The 21,728-nt window shown below is 32.4% G+C and overlaps 1 protein-coding gene across 1 annotated transcript; it reads left to right on the top strand.

Annotated features, from left to right (window-relative positions):
* Positions 1-2,600: 2,600 nt before the first annotated feature.
* LOC148616027 (uncharacterized) lies at positions 2,601-21,190 on the top strand. The gene is made up of 4 exons (XM_088582654.1): positions 2,601-2,971; positions 6,927-7,017; positions 12,315-12,689; positions 19,077-21,190. Exons 1-4 carry the CDS (start codon positions 2,666-2,668, stop codon positions 19,625-19,627), a joined length of 1,323 nt encoding a protein of 440 aa, XP_088438780.1. The 5' UTR covers positions 2,601-2,665; the 3' UTR covers positions 19,628-21,190.
* Positions 21,191-21,728: the final 538 nt, after the last annotated feature.

The following is a 21,728-nucleotide window of genomic DNA, read 5'->3' as shown; positions in this document are numbered from 1 at the left end:
CACTCCCATTTGGTATCAAACGTGAAGTGGGTTTCCCAGAGTCCCGCCACATCAGGGTTTCTCTAATCGCCCACCCCAACAGTTTTGTGCATAATCATTCTGTTTATAATTCTCACTAAGCCACTTTGTATGTCTTTAATGAAGATAGAGTTGTCTTAGTTTGATAAATGCATCCTTTGTCTTGATAAATGCATCCTTTGTCTTGCATGATATCAAATCATTTGAGGTGGATGACCAAGTATTTAGGAGGCGGTTTTTCCCTAATTTTTATTTCAAGTGTGGTAATGGGGTTGTCTCATCTCATTACTGTGGTTTCGTCTACTGCATTTTAATGTTTTTGAGTTTCATGTTTTTGCATGTTTACCCGACCAGTAAATGACCGAGAATCCTAATAGCCAAACTAGAATTGTAAAGAGAGAGAGGGGGGAATCATATTATGATTAAAAAAAGATTTCGGGGATGCAAGTATAAGCATTCGACTTCTATCATCTACAAAGTTTTATTTTTTCGGATGGGATAGCACTGTCTGTAACAACGTCTATCCGAAAACTATGAGATCGGTATATACCAGCTTCGATGTTGCAAATATTTACAGCTTTTTGAAGCATAACATTATATTTATATCGGGTGAGTGGTTCATCGATATAATGTATAAATAACTGCCGGTTAGTCATAACTGGTCTAATGTTTAAATATCTTTTAATCAAAAATATTAAATTTGACCTGTTGTCGGATGGTTTGCAGTATATGTTAGAAAGTGAATGATGCATCAGCTTCCCCTAGACGAAAAGATCAATTCAAACACGTGACGATGTTTAATCGGAAAACTTCCAATTGCTCATCATTTTCATTATAGCGGATCATTAAGTATTTCTGATAATCATAATTATCAACTCCGAAATCAAATGCAAATTTGTGAATATAAAAACTTTTTTCAGAGTGTCTACTATATTCTTGAAAAACTATTTCGACAACAAATTAGAAGATAGAACTGAAGTTAGTAAAATACGAATCCTTAACAGAAAAATATAGAACATTTATTGTTGAATTTTAATGTAGTTCAAAATTTGTTACAAGACATAGTAGAATTGTAACTGTCAAAAGATATTTGCCTATTGTTCAACAAAAAGATATTTTTATTTAGAAACTTTACATATGGAGTTAATATTACTGTACATAATCTGGTATTACTGAAGATTAAACAATACATATATTTTTAAGAAACAACTTTTATTGCAAGTAGCAAAAACTATTATAAATTGCAATTACATATTAAAAAAAAACATATCAATTTTAAAAGAAATGACAAGCTTTAACTGTTATCGTGTGATATATGTTTAAGTGAACACAAACTATCATGTAATGAAACAAGATAGAACTCAGTAATATAGATGTACATGTAGGACAATCCCCCTCCACTTTTTCACTTTTAAGTTCCTTCGTGTTTTCTTTCATTTCAAACCTTATTTCAGTTCAATTATACATGTAGGTCAGTACTCCTAGTTACACTGAAAATTGTGTACATATGAGTGTTACGGTGTTGGTTGTTTTATATTGCAATACTTTAATTGTAAGCAAGTTTCTTTTTGGTATCAGGAACTATTGCAAATCAAGTCAGCTAGAATATACTTGTTTGTATATCATAATAGTGTTATTGTCATTTTGTGTTACTATGACTGCATTTAACATGTAAGAATGTGTTGATCTTAAAAATAAATAGTATAAACATAAATACGCGTCCATCGCCTTTGATATTCGGCGGGTGTTTCTTGAGAAGCAGAGGACGCTTACTCTACCAGTACACCTGGTCCATGCTCCCAGTTTTTAGTCCGAGTTGCTCATTGGCTTTTGTTACTTTGTATGTATGATTTTAGTTACTTTATGTTCTTTGTTGTGTATGTCTGTTTTCCATGTCTGGTCTTTGTCCCTGGATTACATTCTTTTGATTACCGCTATAACCTTGGTTCCCTTGATTACTCTTTCTAAATATTTCCTGATGGAAAAATAATGCGAGCATAAAACAACATATTGGAACATAAAGTTGAAAAACAGCATGACCCCAGTGGTTTACATTTTATCCTTTTGATAAATTACATCCGCTTGATAACTCGTATAAAATGTATAAGACTAATTTAATGGATAACTTTTGTCCAACAGATCGTTTGTACTCACGGGATATGGACTCTCAAATAAGCTGCAACTACCAATTCATTTTCGGGCAACATATTCTGTTCCTTATTTCAGGGTCTGGTGACTCGAAGGAAACTAATTTGTATTCATGGTGGAGATTGATATAAATATATCAAAGGCCACAATAATACCAATAGAAACTAAACACTTTGCTAATTTGAAGTACTAATTTTAAAATCGATAATGTGTTTAAAATGTAATAAAGAATTATGCATATTTAGATGTAATATATGATATACTGTGTTATATGCATAAATGTAACCAGGATGTTCCAATCCCTTACTGTATTGTATTGTCTAATTAGCAACAGACGGCAGATGGTTGAATTTTTAATATAACTGATAAAGTATCACGAACAATTCAATATTCAATCAATTCGTTCACCTTTGTTAAAAGTGAGTAGGCCTGATATGATACAATATGATGTTCCAATAAATTTTGATATAGTTATGGCTTAAACTTCAAGGAAATCACAATGTTATATCTTAGTTCTTTTTTCATTTATGTTGTTTTAAATGTTGTCCATTGTCAGGATTGTCGCAGTGGAGAGTTACGAGTAATACCTGACAAAACTAATAAAAAACTAAATGGAACCGTAATCACTGATTTTTCTCACTATGGACCAAACCTGTGTTTTGATGAATGTATCCGGAGACCAAGATGTCATTCTTTTAACTATAATAAACAAATGTATTTCTGTGAGCTCAACAGTGAACCATTAAACTTGGTCTACCTTACAGCACAAGGGTTTGATTTCGTGGATATTTCGTTTCATAGAGGAGTGAGTAAATCTTTTGCGTACAATATAGAATGATATTATATAATATTATATCACATAATGATCATGTAAACTCCTCAATTGATACATAGGCCAATGCACTTTTTTATCATAAACCTAAACTTTAATACAATACAATATAATACACACACAAATATTTTTCACGTGAAATTCATGTCAATCGAGATTCACATGAAATTAATGTAGTTTGCAAGTGAAATTCACTTAACACGGATTTTATGTGAACATTTCACGTGAAGGCTCGACTCACCAGAATTTCACGCGGACTCTGTCACAATGTTAATTTGCTCCATTCGTGTGAAAATCATGTGAAATAATTTTGCCTATGTATAATATAATATAATATAATATAATATAATATAATATAATATAATATAATATAATATAATATAATATAATATAATATAATATAATATAATCATGTAAGCTCTTTTATTGACACTTCGGTCAATCTCCTTTTTTATCATAAACCTACACTAGTAACTTCAGACGATTTATGTTTTAACTCTGTAAAGTCTTTCATATTCAGATCTACTAGCTTCATTAACGATAGGTTGTATAAGAGAATATTATACTTCATATAAATTTTTACATTTGTCATTGGTATACAAGTAAGAATTATTCTGGTATACCACGTCATAAAAGAATACCACTTCGTCTCGGGCGATATTCGTCCTTCGCATGGTTATCTAGTATACAACCCTTAACTGCTGGCAATATTTGTGTACGTGCATTATTTGTGTGTCTTCTGATTAAAAGTAGTCAAAATAAAGCTGAGAATGTGTACTTTAACATCATACATGTAATTTACTACAAAAGTGTATGAATATTGTTTACATGTGTGAGTAATTTGCTTTCATGCTGTCAGTTAGCAGAAGAGGTAAAAATGTTGATTTTCAGTATTTTTTATTCGAGTTAATTTTGTGAAGAATTTCTACGGACATCGTACCATTAGAGTAATGATTTTGAAAGCCTTATTTTCCAAACTTTGCAATGGTATGCAACTTTAAGGTGCCATTTGTCCTGGGAATTCATAGTGAAACGTTGTAAATTACTTGTTTAACATGTAAAGTAATAGAAACGTTAGAAGTGGTAAGTGAGACCTAAATTGATCAATGGAACCAAGCAGAAATCAAAAAAAATTATGTCTATGACTTGAGCTATTCTTTAACAAGCAGAAGTTATGGTTACCATATATTAACCTTTTAGTTAAAAGTTAAGAGTAACACTCTCCAGTAAAATTAACAATCAAAACATACAAACTATCCAGATTTTACTCTGTATTGTTAACTTAGTCTGACAGAACATTTGGGAATTTAAGAAATTTCTTCCGTACAGTTAACTTGGTCTTACATAACATTCCTTTGTTAATTTCGGATGTGATAATAGATTCCCTAGATTTAGAAATAGTTTTACAAATGTGATGAAGCTTTTCTATACAAATTTATATATTTAATGTTTGAAAAATACTGTATAACAATTAGTTTTCACGGATTCTCTCAAGCAACATTATTCGCAAGATTCAGATTCAGTCTTCGAGTTTTAAAAAAATGATTAGCGCTATATAGTTTAAAAAAAAACATTTCGCCGGTACCTTATTTTGCGTTTTTCTCTTCATCGCAAAAATAACACAATGTTTTTGTAGCGATATCTAATAACAAAATGTTTACTTTAATTCAATGTTGTACAAATGCGAAAGGTAATGCCACTCCAAGAATTGGATAGTTAAAAATTAGAACTTGAAAACGCATGCATATCGAAAATCTACATAACTTGCTTTTTCTCCTTCATGTGGTTCCTTTTTTTTTCATTTTTTTACAAACGTGATGACTGTTCATTCAGAATATCAACTTTCCTTTCATCTGTGGCAACATCCCTTCGGCACCAGCGTATGGAGTGTTCATTTCACAACTCATACATTATGCCAGAGCTTGCTGAAACTACGCAGACGTTTTGTATCGCTAGAACTCTAACAAATAGGCTTCTGGAACCGGGTTATGTTGCTACAAGATTGAAGTCAGAGTGCGCATTTCACAGTTGCTCATTTGCTTTTGTTACTTTGTATGTATGATTTTAGTTACTTTATGTTCTTTTTTGTGTATGTCTGTTTTCCATGTCTGGTCTTTGTCCCTGGACTACATTCTTTTGATTACCGCTATAACCTTGGTTCCATTGATTACTCTTACAACTATGAATTAGTATTTGTATGCGGCAAAATAAGCTTCTAAGGCAGCAATAGTTGATATCATCACATGAGTCATTTTATGTTCGTCATAACTATTTAATTTTCCAAAATAAAGTAGAATTACAGGATTGACAACCCACCAAAATCGGTGAGATTTGCCTACATGTACCTTATATAAGTAGAATATATGTGATTTTTTTCCATTCAATCGTCAACACTGTGTAGGAAGATTTTCTGCATTTCCTGTTTTCTCGATTCAACAATGTTCTTGGAGTGAATGACGGTTAATACTTAAATATATCCATTTCTTACCTGACATCACTTCACATGTGATTGCTTTTCTATTTGCATTTGTAACTGGTATTGTCACTGGTAAACATACCCGACCATAATCTGTGAAGTAAATATATTTGCCACATTGGGATTTATAAACAAGGACGAATTATACAAGGCACAGAGTAACGACTAGTTTGTATGGGGTCAGAATAATGTTTTCCACTCGAATAACATGCATACATGTGGGCTGCTGCTTTTGTTACTTAGCAATTAAAAATAATAATGATCCGTCTCAGCGTGTCGGTATGGTACAAATCATATTGATAAATGTTGTCGTCCTGAACTGCATAAAATATCTGCTTTGGAACTTAAAACTATAACCAGTCAAAAAATTACTCATATGAGGTGTTGAATTTAAATCTGAAAACTTGACTTGCAAACAACTACTATTGTGGAATTGAGTAGAATTCAGTGACTTTGTAGATAACTATACAACATATTTAAAAAAATCAATGTTTTACTGTCTTGTAGGAAACAATACAAAATAGTTAAATCATTGATATATATTCTACGTGACTCAGTATCAAAAACTACGCTTCAGACAGTATCTGGACCAAATATGGACAGATAAAAAATATTCAGGATACAATTTGTAGAAACAAATAGTGATATTATCACATCTTGCATCTGCCTATAATTCTGTTGTAATGAAGATAAAATATTGGTAAGGTATTCCTTGTGTCGTATTTTGTGCATTCATGTGCGGTTGCGCATACTAATAGACATCACGCGATAGTGAGGATACGTCATCGTACTGCGTTTTAGCCATCAATCAGTGGACCAGTTTGCGTCAGACAAGTCACCAGTCTTGACGTTCACAGAAAAATTATTTGCAACAAAAATGTACCAACTCAAATCACTCGTACTGATTGTTCCTGTCCATTTTGGAGTAATCGTGGCATCCAAATCAGGGATAGTTCTCCATATTTTTAAGACGAAAATTTGTTGACCTCATTCAATAGCCCAAATAATTCCAATCTGTTATTGCATCGAGCTGACAGAAAAGTAGTATTCCTATTTTTACCTTTGTATTTTTTAATCATCTGTTTGACCAGTATATTGTAAATGTTGGTTGAGCATACAAGTTTAAGAATCTACAATGTTATCAATATAAAAGTCAATCCGTAGTAACAAAATAGTATGTTTTCTTTTCTTTATGACATCAATCGGTATTCGATCGTATATTTAGTGTGTGACATATTGTTCCCAAAAATGAAAAGCGAGTTATTTTTCAGGATGGGTAAGCTGTAACATCTTATTAACTGGGTTGGGTAGGTTGGTTGGTTGATTACTACGATACATTACATCAACTTTAATTGATTGGTTGATTACTTTTGATATTTGTTCTACAATAAGTTTTTCCTTTTTTGTGTTTACTGTCATACCTCATTCGTTTTGTTTGTTTAACTCTTTCAGACATTCAGAGATCCTTGTCCTGATCAACGATGTGTAGTTGGAGAAGTCTGTGTGACTTTATACAACGGGGATAAAACATGCTTTGTTGATAGTGAGTGTAACCTTTAGAACAAATTAAACCCTATAACTACCCTTTTTTATAAAAAAAAAAAAAAAACGGTAGGAATATTTATTGAGAATGATTTAGGGAATGTTCAAGCATTCGTCAATAAAGGAAAAAGTACTATCCGTTAAAGAAGACAGAAGAACTTAACGAAATTTATTTTCAAAGGCAAATCAACTGTTTTAAAAGTTGATTTTAAACTTGATTGTTTATTCAAGAACTGTAGTTTTGAAATAATTATGAGGATATCAGTCTTTTTATGATACTTTTTAAAACCCTGTTGTCCTTTTAACAAAATGTTAGTTGGACTTACAATAAACAGTTTTATTTTTTGTGGGAAAACTCAGTCGAATTTAGATAATTCAAATAATTCTACTTCAGTTTATCTTCCTCTGACATATCGAATTGGTATTCATAACTAATTTGAAACTGTTTTCTTTTCCTCTTCGACGTTATACCGTACAAGAAGTCTGCATTTCTCTCTTATTTCGGATTTTTTTTAGGTTTTATGGTCTGTTTCCATTTATTTATTTGTTTCATCTGCAATCGAATATTTGTTTTAAAATACCAATTAAAATACCAATTATCTGAATCTCTTCTTATACATTAGAATTTTTACATGAAAGGTGCACGTTTTTAAATATATAAAAAACCGAAGTACAATCAAGCATAATGTATCAGTGTATAAGTTATAATTTTGCATATTCGACTTCAATGCAGAAGATCTATTTTCCAAAAAATACACAATAATCTAATATTCAAACATGCAAAATGATCTAATATTTAAAAAATGTACATCATTTGTATCATACAAACACTAACACATATTCGGAAAGTAATAAAATAAAATTCGCCGTGCAGATTTTGAGCAGTACGGACTTTTGCTAGTTTGATATTAAAAAAGCTTTGACGAAATTCAATCATATCCGGTATTAAGGGTCTATTTTTATACGTTTAGTATAATCAACGAAACTAAATCAAAACTGTTTTAGAGGTAAAAAAGAGACCTCAAAATATTACTTTCGTTTGATTGAAATGTTTTTGGGACTTGTATTGTTTAAAGTGTATTGGCAATTATAATTTTCCATGAAAATGCAATTAATTGTGATTAGGATATGGTCCGCGACAGTAAAAAATTGATAATCTGGGTTTATCGGGCGTAAACTATAGTTAGCGGCCGCTAAATCTAGCTTTTTTGCACGCAAACTATGGTTTACGATTAATAATGATATTTATACTTATTTTTTTGTATTTTTATTAGCGTTCGTTAATTTGAAAAAACAACGTTCGAAAATGTTAATTAAAAAATAAAGATTTATCGAATCGTTAAGCAACATTTTTGGATCGTTAATTCCGCTGATGATAGTTTACAAGTATAACCAATTGTAACAATTACATCAATCATTGTACTTAATAGGCCCTGTAACTTGGAAAATAAAATATTATATTCAATTTATTATATACTACTCATTTTATAGCAAAACCACACGTGACCAATCATCTTCGTCGTAACTAAGTCAGCCTGACAATGATTAATATCATCGTAAAACACAGTTTTTAGCCGATAAATAGAGTTTAGCGAACTTAAACTCTAGTTTCCGATCGTAAATTGTAGTAAGTGTACCAGAAATGCAGTTCGTCGTAGACAAACTATAATTAACACCCTGCTAACTATATTTTATTTCGATAAATTAAGATATCGATTGTAAAAGATTGTTTATGTACGATAAACTAGGTTTAGCTGCCGTTAACAACAGTTATCGAACGGTGAACCCAGATAATCGAACTTTTCGTGCCATAATACGAAATGTTGCTCAAGGGAAGTAATGGAAATTATTTGGAATAACTTTCGTTTTGGAACTCAATCATGGCGCATGTGCTGTCACTGCAACGTCATTTCCATTTCCTAGTAATCCGATAAAAATAGGTATCTGAATGTAATGTCAAAAATGAATTAGCTGAAGCCTTCATTATAAACATAATCAAGGTAAAATGTTTGTGCTTCAGAGACCCACTTTACACCAAAGGCCTGTTGCAGTAAATAATTTATTCTCCTGTAAATTAACACTGAAGATTAAGATTTTATGTGTAAAAAATCCAGTTTAAAAATAAAGGCTTTTTTATCAACACAATTTCTTTTCGTAAAGCTTAAAAAGTATTATAAAACCGAACATGAAATGTTAGTCTATATCTGTTATCAAAGAGGGTTTATTCATGTTCCAAAATTTGAAACAGGGATTTTTTGTTTGGGATAACTTGATCTTTTGTATCATTGTTTCTTTGAAACATTGATATCAGGAATCATTCAAGAGTCCCAGTGGCTGAAAAACAATTTAATTTGATGATCTCCCTTTCCCCAGGTCTACTCACTATTAAAGGACAGAGATGTGATTTGATTGTACTGTGATAGTTTGTTAGTTTGCTTCCTTTTATTCCTTTTTGTTTATGTTAGCTTTTATTCGGTATATAATTATATTCAAATTTGAAATTTTATTATTTATATTTTTTTTTGTATTTCAACATCTGCATTTTAGTACCATTCTGTGTTAGAATAAGGCGAAAGTTAGCACATCACTTTTCTCAATTTAATCTTTTGTCCTTAAACTATATTAAAAAAAAAACATCTAGAAATCAACCAAAAGTGCTTTTCAACAAAATTTGACCCTTCAATATCTTAAATAGGCAAACTTTTCAAATACTTTGATGGTTAGTTCTGGAGGTAGAGGTAGAAATACTTGGGAAATGCAATAAATTGTCTGCGTTATTTATGTGCATGTGTGACACCTTATGCTCATTTTGCCTGATTCTTAAACAGAGAAGTACATAGAAGTTGACTTAAAATTCTTAGCAACTAACGATAATAATGAATTTGGTTTGCTTTTACAAAATAGATTAGGCTGATGTCTTTGTAATTGTCATGAAAGTTGAAAATACGGGTGTATTACAAATATTCAAATGTATCATTCTATACAATCGCCTACGAGGCTCAAAAGTATAGGAAATCTTTTTCAAGCCAATAACATAAATCTGATGAATTAATTTCACAAAAATCCAAGACAGACAAGAAGTCATGGCCATCACCATTATATATCACCTAAGATGCATGATGTCACCATAGATGGTTATCTTTCTTTCATACAAAAGCATATTGGTCTTCATCACATTCGAACTAAATTCTATTCTATACCCCTTACACTACTACACTCAATTTACAAAACAAGTCTTGACAGTCCTGTTTCTGAACCTTCTTCATCATTATACAGACTTATGGTTTTTTTTGGATATTGTTTTCCACAGACTCTTTAAGCAAGTTTTGTGAAAGGTTGTGATAAAAAACGATCATTTTCACACTACCGATTATCAGCGAAGGTACAGATGCAATTATTTTGGCTAACATTCTCCATCACAAAAACGTCACGAACAAAAATACCCCGTATTCAAAGACAAATCAATACCGATTACTCATATTCCTATACTTCACCTGGTGCATCCAAAATGTTCGATTATAAAGGCTATTGCAGGACCTCGAGATTGAGTACTAGGTCAAGGCTAAACAACCTTATTTTTCTTGCGAAAACCCTCCATTCAAAGATGGTCCTTCCGGTCACGTCATTACGGGAGATTTAAACATCAACGAAAACGTGGTTTGTATTAGTGTCAATGCTACATCAGTTTAAAGATGTAACAACATTACTTTTGTTTGCAAAACGTAGCTCTTACAATGTTTATTATTAAAGGTAGACGATTGTTGGTGTTTAACGCCCGGGCGGCAATATCAGAAATATTCAGGCGATGAACATGAACCGTATGATAATATGAATATGAAATAATGATGAAATGAAAAACGGAATGGGAGACAAGAATATTAGGGTCGACGAAATGTGACTGCCACTGGAAAGAAGGAGAGATGGGTAGGGTCGGGCAATTAAGCCTCCTGTGCTGTGGCCGAGCCCAATGGTTCCTACCTCTAATGAATACAACACAGGGTTTTCTAACGTGCAAGGAACGTGGCATCTTTCCGAACACGGTGCACCACTATGGTTTGTGGTAAGGTTTTCGGTATTATGGCCTGACGACCCCAGCCTGTAGCATGCCAGGGTTACCGAATTCTACCATCTGGGGCATACAACCCAGTTTGACAGAGCGCCCAAGCCAGGGTTCTGAGCACTATTTAGTCGCCTTTTACGACAAGAATAGCGCTGCTACGGACCTATTATGATAACACCGAGACCTTCACAGGGCAATAGATATAGATGTAGAAAACAATAGCAGTAATAAGACCTATCCTGCTACCACATCCTGCAAAGGACAGATAGTGTAGAACTATAAATCTGTGCTATCATCTTTTGGTCTCTCTACCAAAGACGATTATTGTGATCTACCATCTATGTTCTGGATTCCCAAACTCCACAAGAATCCATACAAACACAGCTATATAGCTTTCAAAACTTTTTTTTCTATACTCACAGCTGTCAAGAGGGTCTCCAATCCTACAGCGACACTTGGTACTCCAGTGGTATTAATCCAATGTGGATCCTGATAAATTCAAACTTTTCATCAGAATACAATAGCATTAAAACCTATCTTATTTTCAATTGTTTATACTTCTATTCCCAATACATAGTTAAAATCCCGGCACAAAAACATTATACATGGTTGTTACTACAAAAATCGACGGTACACCTAGATACAAATATGTAGTTCTTAGTAGAGATTCTTCATACTTAGTAAAAAAATAATTCCAAATTATCTTTCAAAGATACCGAAGAAGATGTTTTCAAAATGCTGATTTTTTTCTTGTGTGGTGGACGCGTGTTTCAACAAACGGTCTGCATTCTTATGGGAACAAATTCTGCTCCTCACTACAGTTTTGTAGTCGTCATCTTGAACTCGTGAATCGTTACGGCATAGTTTTCCTTTCCTTTTTCGTCTACCCCGGACTTGACTTTTTATGAGCAACTCGCCGGGTGTTTCTAGAAAAGCAGAGGACGCTTACCTGTGCACCTGGTCTGTGCAGTGTTTTTAGTGGAGTCCGAGTTTCTCATTTACTTTTGTTTGCTTTGTATGTATTGTTATGGATATTGTATGTTCTTTGTTGTGTATGTCTGTTTTCCATCTCTGGTCGTTGTTCCTGCTTTTAAATTTTTTTGGATTTAAGCTAGAATCTTGGTTTCCTTGATTACTTTTTATAACATTATTTAAAATGAAATACACAATAAGGTTCTAATCATCAGTTTATTACGGTTAGGCTACAACATTTGTATGTATCTTCCTTTATTTTACAGCCGATGACCCAATCAACATATTCACAACAACGGATTCTGGAACAACAATTGTAAGGACAGCTTTTCAGGAAACTACCATAGAACAGGAGATAACAGCTGACGTATCTCCAACAACAATAACAGTTACAAGAAAAGTTGAAAAAACAGCTACGAATTTATCGGAAACCGAATCTAAATCAACAAAACTAATAAGTGTTTCTGAGAATGATTCGACCAAGCTGACGGACACATCACCTACTCTTATACTTACAACAACGGCTCTTTCTGATAGGACAACCAGAGATGATTCTATGACAAACACTTTGTCGAATTCAACTTTTACCACTAATTCGTCTACTCTTAGCAAATCAACGGAACAAGTGAGTGCAACCAAAGGTAATTCGTCTAATTGAACATATTCAATCATATTTGGCATTGAACGGTCTGTTTTTTTAAAGTTCAGTATAATCAAGTAAAATAAATCAGAATACCTTTAGAGGTAAAACAGGACCCCAAAATATGATTTTCTTTCGACTGCAATGTTTTGGGGTTGAATTGTTTAGAGTGTATGGGCAAAAATGATTTTTGTTTGTAAAACGTATTATATTCAATGTTTATCATCAGAGATAGACGTAGGAAATAATAGCAGAGATAAGACCTATACTGCCACTACACTCTGCAAAGAGGAAATAATGGAAAACAATAAGCCGGTGCTGTCATCTTTTTGTTTCTCTGCCAAAGGCGATGATTTTGATTTACTATCTATGTACTGGATTCCTAAACTCCACAAGAATCCATACAAACGTTACATAGCCGGATCTGCAAAAGGACCAAACCTCTTTCAAAACTTTTTTTTTCTATACTCACAGCTGTCAAGAGGGTCTCCAGTCCTATAACGACACTTGTTACTTTAGTAGTGATATTAATCCAATATGAATCCTGAAAAATTCGAAAGATCTGGAAACTTTAAATTCAAACTTATTATCAAAATACAATAGCATTAAAACCTTTTTTTTTCAATTGTTTATACCTCTGTTAAAATCCCGACACAAAAACATTATACATCGTTGCTACTCCAAAAAAAAGAGGGTACACCCAGATACAAATATGAAGTTCTTGGTAGAGATTCCTTATACTTTGTACAAAAATATTTCCAAATCATATTCCAAAGATACCGAAGAAGACGTTTTCTTAGACTTCTTACAATTAGGCTTCTGGAACAGGGTTATATCACTACAAGGTTAAAGTCATCGCTACAGAAGTCTGATGGTCGTCATCGTGAACTCGTGGATCGTTACAGCGGATCCATCTGCACCATGAAAACTGATTTGTTCAATATGTCATAGTTTTTCTTTCCTCTTTTGTCTACCCCGGACTTGACTTTTTATGAATAACTCGCCGGGTGTTTCTAGAAAAGCAGAGAACGCTTACCTTACCCGTGCACCTGGCCTGTGCACTTAGTTTTTAGGGGAGTCCGAGTTTCTCATTTACTTTTGTTTTCTTTGTATGTATTATTGGACGGTCTGTTTTTAAAACTTTAGTATAATCAAGTAAAACAAATCAGAATAGCTTTAGAGGTAAAAAACAAATTAACCTCAATATATGACTTTCTTTCGACTGAAATGGCTTGATTGTTCAGAGTGTGTGATTTTTGTCTGCAAAACGTATTATATCCAATATATTCAATGTTTATTATCAGAGATAAACGTAGGAAATAGTAGCAGAGATAAGACCTATACTGCCACTACACTCCTCAAAAAAGAAATAGTGTAAAACAATAAGTCTGTGCTATCATCTTTTTGTCTTTCTACCTATGCTATCATCTTTTTGTTTCTCTGCCAAAGGCGATGATTTTGATTTACCATCTATGTACTGGATTTCTAAACTCCACACGAATCCATATAAACAACGTTACATAGTTGGATCTGCAAAATGTACCGCCAAACCTCTTTCAAAACATTTAACTTATATACTCACAGCTGTCTAAGGGGGTATCCAGTCCTACCACACACTTGTTACTCCCGTAGTGGTATTAATTCAATGTGGATCCTAGAAAATTCGAATGATCTGCTGGAGACCCTCAATTCAAGATCATTGTCGGAATATAATAACATTATAACCTATGATTGTTCAACATTGTATACTTCTATTTTGAATTTAAACATATTTTATTGTCAAAGACAATTGGATTAGACACAAGTTGTACAACTTATCGATGCCTTCTCCTAATATATACATTTGAAGGGTACACACTTGTGACATTTACAATAAATAGTATTATTTACGAAGTTACTATACTAAACAAATATGTAGTGATCCATAAACATAGATGCATGCACTGGGGATTAAGCATGAATAAAATTAGACAGGGATATTGGAAAATATTTACTCTAATTGATCGTATGATGTTTAAATAAGTTATAAGATGAATTTTTCAAGACACACATGCATCAATGTTGCAGTGGAACATGATAAAAATAAACACAAGTAGTGTTCACGATATACCCTACGAGCTGAATGTAACGACACTATATTACTCACGTAAAAACCGCCTAGTAGCTTCAATGAACGTTTGAACATAACTAAAAATCAATGAGTTAAACTCGTTACTCAAATTATCATCTCCAAAAAGCAGAGTGTTGAGACAAATATTTGTTCCTAGACCAGTCAAATTTTGAAAAAGCATGTTTCGTTGCACAGTAAAATTTGGACAGACGAGAAAAAAAATGTTCTGCGTCTTCTGTCAAAGCTCCACAAGAACAGCTTTTATCAAAAATAATATGTGCTCTAAATAAGTCGTTTTTCAAAGCACTACACTTATTTCTAATTCGTGCATGAGTCAAATTCATGAATCGTTTACCAATGAGGTAAAACGGTGGTGGCCTATTATTAGCATTGCTATTACGATATTTTAATTTTAAACGTAATTTAAATATATCAGAAGAAGGTGATTCTCGTAAGGAGATATCCGAATTGTCCCATAGGCTCAATGTAGCTGGCAAAAATGACTGTTGATACAATGAAAGTCTAGTTGGAGGGACGCTATAATTTCGGTTATTGCGTTAGTTATACACTAATATCTCAGATACTAATGGGGGAAGTAAATCTGATAAATATTCAGGACAATGTCCATTAATCATATTATACAACAACAGAAGCTTCTTTTGTTCTCTTCTATCTTTTAAGTTTTCCAACCAGTCTCTCGATAACGTGAATCTCTACTAGCATATGATGTTAAACCCGTAACTATTCTGGCTGCTTCAAGTTGGATTTTCTCAATTCTATCTGAATTGACTAATCCACAATTATCCCAAACTTCGCTAGAGTATTCTAGAATCGGTCTGATGAATGTAAAGTTGATCCTCTCGAGGAATTCTCGATAAGGCTTAAATTTCAATCTACGTAATACATTGAGTTGCTTAGAAGCTCTCTGAATTAGAATATCTATATAATTTGTCCATTTGCAATCAGAGCTAAATACCAAGCCGAGATGTTTATGTGATTCGACTGGTTGTATGATAGAATTATCAAATGTAAAAACAATATTAGTAGCTCTGTTGCAAGTACTAAATACCATAATGTCAATTTATCAGGATTTAGCTTTACCAGCCATTCACTAGACCAAATAGAAATATTTTTCTAAGTCCATATTAGTCATATTGACAAGTGTCTCCTCATCATTGGCTACATGACCAATAGAAGTGTCATCTGCAACTAATCTGCAAAGCCCAATCATACTATCAGATATGTCATTGACATATACAAGAAAAAGAAGAGGTCCTAATACAGATCCTTGTGGTACACCAGCATACAATGAGCCTATGGTTGATTTTCCATCCATGAGAACAACCCTTTGTCTTCTAGATTCTAAATAACTATAAGGCCACTTTAATAAATTACCCTTGATACTATATCGTTCTAATTTAAAAATCAGTCCCTTAATCCAAACACGGTCAAAAGCCTTGCTTACAACGCAAAACATAATGCAAGTTTTTTTTACTAGAATCTAAAGACACCAAAATTTCATGATAAAGTCCAATCAATTGATGTACTGTAGAAAAACCAGATAAGAATCCCGACTGAAATTTATATATAAGATTATTGAAAAATAAATGGTTAAAAATTGGTTGATAAACTATCTTTTCTAAAATTGTACTTGTGTAACACAACAAAGCAACTGGTCTATAATTTGATACCTTTGATTTGTTTCCTTTTTTATACAAAGCAATAACATGTGCGAATTTCCAATATGATGGAAACGAATGAAATCTTAATGATTTGTTGAAGAGCATGCATAGGGGTCTTGCTATTTCATTTTTAACAGCAATAAGCATTCTGTTACTTATAGAATCTGGACCAACTGCTTTGTTAGGATTTAAATTTGATAGCACGTTAATAACATCTTGTTCGAAAATTATAATATCAGAGATGACCTCCCTTCCCCTGTCATCAAAATCAGGAAGATTTTTATCTCTGTTTTCAATATCTGTAACAGAACAAAAATATTGGTTCAATATATTACATTTGTCTGAATTGTAAAAAACAAGTTTGAGTTATCGTTAGGATCTCGGAGTGGTGGTATATTGTTGCTTGGGTTATCACCCTTCAATAACATTTTAATAGTCTTCCAATATATTTTACTATTGGAAGTTTTTAAATCTGACAATGTCTCGTTAATACTCAGATAAAACTGTTCAACTGCGTGTTTTTTATATTGTTTACCTTGTTACGTTGTCCCTTGTACTTTAGTTGATTACCTGGCGTCTTATGTTTTAAATAATGTTTTCGTAATCGATCTCTAATTCTGATCGCACGTCTGAGGTTTGAGTTGAACCAAACTTTATCGTTTTCTCTAATCATCACCTTTTGTGATGGTATACATTCAGTACATAGTTGCAAAAATGTGTCCTTAAATAACTGACATGCTATATCTACATTAGGTTGCCTTTCAATTAAGTTAAACCAATCAGTATCAGCGACCTTTCTACGTAAGAGCTCATAATTTGCTCCTTTATAGTTCCACACTTGCCTCATATGGGTCTTCTTATTGTCATGCCCAGAATCAATAGTAATGTAAGTGCCATCATGATCACTTATTCGGCGATCAATCTGGACAGTATCACAATCAATTACTGGTATTCTGTCTGTTACTAAAATAGGGTCTGACAGAGACTCAGTATTACCGAAAAAGTTTGAAGGTTTAACAACAATATTTGAAAGCCCATTTACTGTAATAATATCTCTAACTACAGTTGGTAAATTAATCAAGAAATTTTTATTCAAGTCTCCAAGTACAATAACATTCGTACTTCTATTCCCCATACTTAGTAAAAATCCCGACACAAAAACATTATACATCGTTGTTTCTCCAATAAAGTTGTTACACCTAGAAACAAATGTATAATTCGTGGTCGAGATTCCTCATACTTTGTAAAAAAATAATTCTAGATCATCTTCCAAATATACTGAAGAAGATGTTTTCAAAATGCTGGAATTTTTTATCGACAACATATTTGTCCAGTGTGGTGGGCGCATTTTTCATCATAGGTCGGCATTCCAATGGAACAAATTGTGCTCTTCTTGCTGACCTATTCCTCCACTCTTATGACGCTGACTTTATAGCTGATCTGATCCGAAGGAAAGAATATCATTTAGCTAGATCCTTTGATCTCATTTTCCGCTGTATAGATGACGTAATATTTTTAAACAATCCTTTTTTCTTGGATTTGATACATCGCATCTACCCAAAAGAACAACTTGAGAAAAAGGATACAGACACTGTGAAGTCAACCTCATATCGTGACCTACACTTAGAGATCGATGGGAAAAGAAAACGTTTGACCAAACTTTTCGAAAAAAGTAATGAATTTTCATTCAGAATAGACAACTTTCCTTTCATCCGTGGCAACATCCCTTCAGCACCAGCGTATGGAGTTTTCAAATCACAACCCATGCGTCTACTCACTATTAATGGAGAAAGATATAATATGATTTTACTTTGATAGTTTGTTAGTTTGCTTCTTTTTATATTATTCCTTTTTGGTTTTTTTGCTTTTATTCGGTATGTAATTGTATTCAAATCTGAAATTTTGTAGGTTGTAATTTTTTGCATTTCAACATCTGCATTTTAGTCACATTCTGGTGTAAAAATTAGGCGAAAAGTGGCACATCACTTTTCTCAATTTGCTCTTTTGTGTTTAAACTATATTAAAAACATCTAGAAATCAATCGACAAGCTATTTAAATTTATCCTGAGGCATCTATGACGTAGATATGTTTGACTCCTTTCGTAGAGAAAAGTGCAGGAAAATTTTCTTGCCATTTTTCAATAATGCTTTTCAACATTTGACCTTCAATATCTTAAAAAGGCAAACTTTTCAAACACTTTGGTCGTTAGTTATGGAGGTTATGAGGTAGAGATACTTGGAAAATGCAATAAATTGTCAGCGTTACTTATGTTCATGTGTCACAACTTATACTCATTTTGCCTGATTCTTAAACAGTGAAGTACTTAAAAGTTGACTTCAAATTCTTAGAAACTAATAGTAGTGCTGTGTTGGGTTTTGCTTTTACAAAATTAGTTTTGCTGATCTGATTTTTTACTGTCGCGGAAGCTGGAAAACGGGTGTTACAAATATTCATATGTAACAGCATGATTCTATATACTTACCTAAAAGGCTCTGTAACATTATCTAATATGAAATATGCAATAAGATTAAAATCATCAGGTTGTAGAGGTTAGGCATAAGATCATTTTGTATGTGTCTGTTTTTTATTTTACAGCCGATGACCCAATTAACATGTTCACAATTATAGATTCTGAAACAACAATTGCAAGTACAGATATTCAAGATACTACAGTAGAACAGGAGACAACAGTTGACGTATCTGCAACAACAGTTACAACAAAATTTGGAGAATCAGCAACGCATTTATCTGTAACTGAATCTAATTCAACAGGACGAGTAAATGCTTCTGAAAATGATTCGACCAAGCTGACGGACGCAGCATCTACCCTTATACTCACAACATCTCTTCCTGATAGGACAACCAGAGATGATTCTGCGACAAAATCTGTGACAAATTCAGCGTTTACCATCAACCCGTCTTCTCTTAGCAAATCAACGGAACACGGTAGTATAACCAAAGGTAGGCTAGAGGGCACAACATCTACTCTCAAATCCAAAACAGCTGATTCTAATAGCACTACCAGAAATAATACTACTACAACCTCTATGTCGAAGTCAACTTCTGTCGTTGAATCATCTTTTAATACAAACAGAGAGAACGAAACACATGATGGAACGAATGAAGAGAGAACAACATATTCATAAATAACTTAAACTCAAATAGTGGAAACTGTGACAAGCAACTATACTGGACCTAATTAAGTTGTCTTATATGTATCACCTGACTATCCAAACGCAGTGTTGGTATTAATATGTAAGGACATCTCGTTTTAAGACTTTAATGGGTAAAACATAGAACAAGTATTACTATTACTTTATTTTTAAATATAAAAAATATTTATGAGAATTTGTATATATGTAACAATATCAATTATAATATGATTTCATTTAGATCTTTTAGTTCAGGATAAATTGTTCCACGTTTTTTGATGTAGTTGAAAGCAATTGCAGTCATTTCTTTAGTGACACTCCAATCAACCAAAAATAGACATTTTACAATTTTGGTAATCTTTAACCATGAATGGTGAGTTAACCGTCTTTTACACCCAAAATAATATTAGAAACAGCAACCTGATCACAATCAAGAGTCTTATAATAAGTGTATATATATTTGCCTATTTAAGTATTCATTGTCCATATTTGTTATGTGTTTTGAAGGTTTAATGTGTCACTTTTGTACTTCTAGCAATACATACGAGTACATGTTAAAATTTAGTGTCTGTCATGTACTACTTGTTCGTCTGCCTTGGGTCAAAGTTCATTGGTAAAAGTTGGCTATGTTAAATAACTACCATGGAGAAGAATTCCCATAATCAGTATTGTATCAATTATCAAAAACCCTCGTTCTCACGAGTTGAAATGGCGATGATTATACTTGTTTATAATTACTATTGTCTTGTTTACGAATGTCAAATGGCACATACTTGTCTACAAAATGTTGTAGCTTATATAATTTTGAACAGATTTTTTTCTGATAATATGCAGGAAACAATTAAGGTAGATCAAAAATATTACACAGATCATTCGTTTCTGTCGTCTTGCAAAATCACACAGAATTTTTTTTTTTTTTTTTTTTTTTGGACATATAAAAAAGGTCAGATCAGTGTTCTTTATATTAACTTTCAAGACATTTTATATACCAGTTATTTTTTAATAGTGAGTGGAACAGATTCTATAAAATGTAAAAGAATTGCCTATATTAAAGCTCAATTATCTCGACATTAAGTTCGATGACCTTTGATTTTTAGTATAAAAGTTTGCAGCTTGTTCTTAAACCTTAAACGGTCATCTTTGAGAAATATTAGGAAAACTTATCTATTAAAAGTATTAGGTATGATCTGCTTTAAACCTATAACAAAGTTGAAAAAATGTCGTTCAACCTTTTTAATGCCTATGACATATATCATGATTACCAGAACACAAATCTATAGATAGAAATGTAATACACCCAAGAATGTTTTTTTTTTTTATCTTTTTCGAATGTGAAATAAAAGACAGGTTTATAAAATTGTTTATTTTTTTTAACTTGAAAATGATTATTAGTTTCAATAGCAACATAAAAATGGCCGGAAGTGAATAAATTCATTAAGGAAGATATTTTATTTAAGTATGTCAATGGATTTAAATTGTCTATATATGGCAATAGGTTAGGTGTAAGCAGGACTGAAAAATAGCTGATTAAGTAATAGAAACTACAGTTTGTTCTTTTTGTAATGATGCAAAAATAAACAATTTGCATTGATTTCACATACGTAGACTCATTAGCATTATATTCTTCAAAATACTATCAAGAGAATATTAATTTTCTTTTTGTATCGAATATTGATAGAGTTTATCAATAAATACTAATACTAATAATTTAAACATAACATTTATTTCAAATACATTTATATTTTTTAAATATCACTACTTCAATTTTAGCCAGCTGATAAAGCAATTCAATTATTAACTTCATATAACGATAACTGAAGGAACAAAAAAAATATATATCCTCAGATGATAAGTTTAAGCCTTGAATGGAAGTTTCTTCTAAAACTTTTTGGCTTTCTGTACATCTGAGTAGGGACAAAATTGAATGATATAATAACCGAATAAGTGTAACTGAAACACCAACAAGAGGGGTAGTAGATGAATGTTTCACAATCAAAGACAAATCTGTTTGAAATATAATATATGGAACTTTTAAGTGGTTTACTCATTTATGAATAACTCCTGGTTTCTGTTTAAATCGATTCGTATGTGAACA

Source organism: Perna viridis, chromosome 5 (assembly GCF_037379345.1).
Source record: "Perna viridis isolate PV_CMFRI_1.1 ecotype Kerala chromosome 5, ASM3737934v1, whole genome shotgun sequence".
Classification (NCBI taxonomy): domain Eukaryota; kingdom Metazoa; phylum Mollusca; class Bivalvia; order Mytilida; family Mytilidae; genus Perna; species Perna viridis.
Note: the sequence above shows the minus strand (reverse complement) of the source record. Positions and strands in the feature narration are given on the sequence as shown.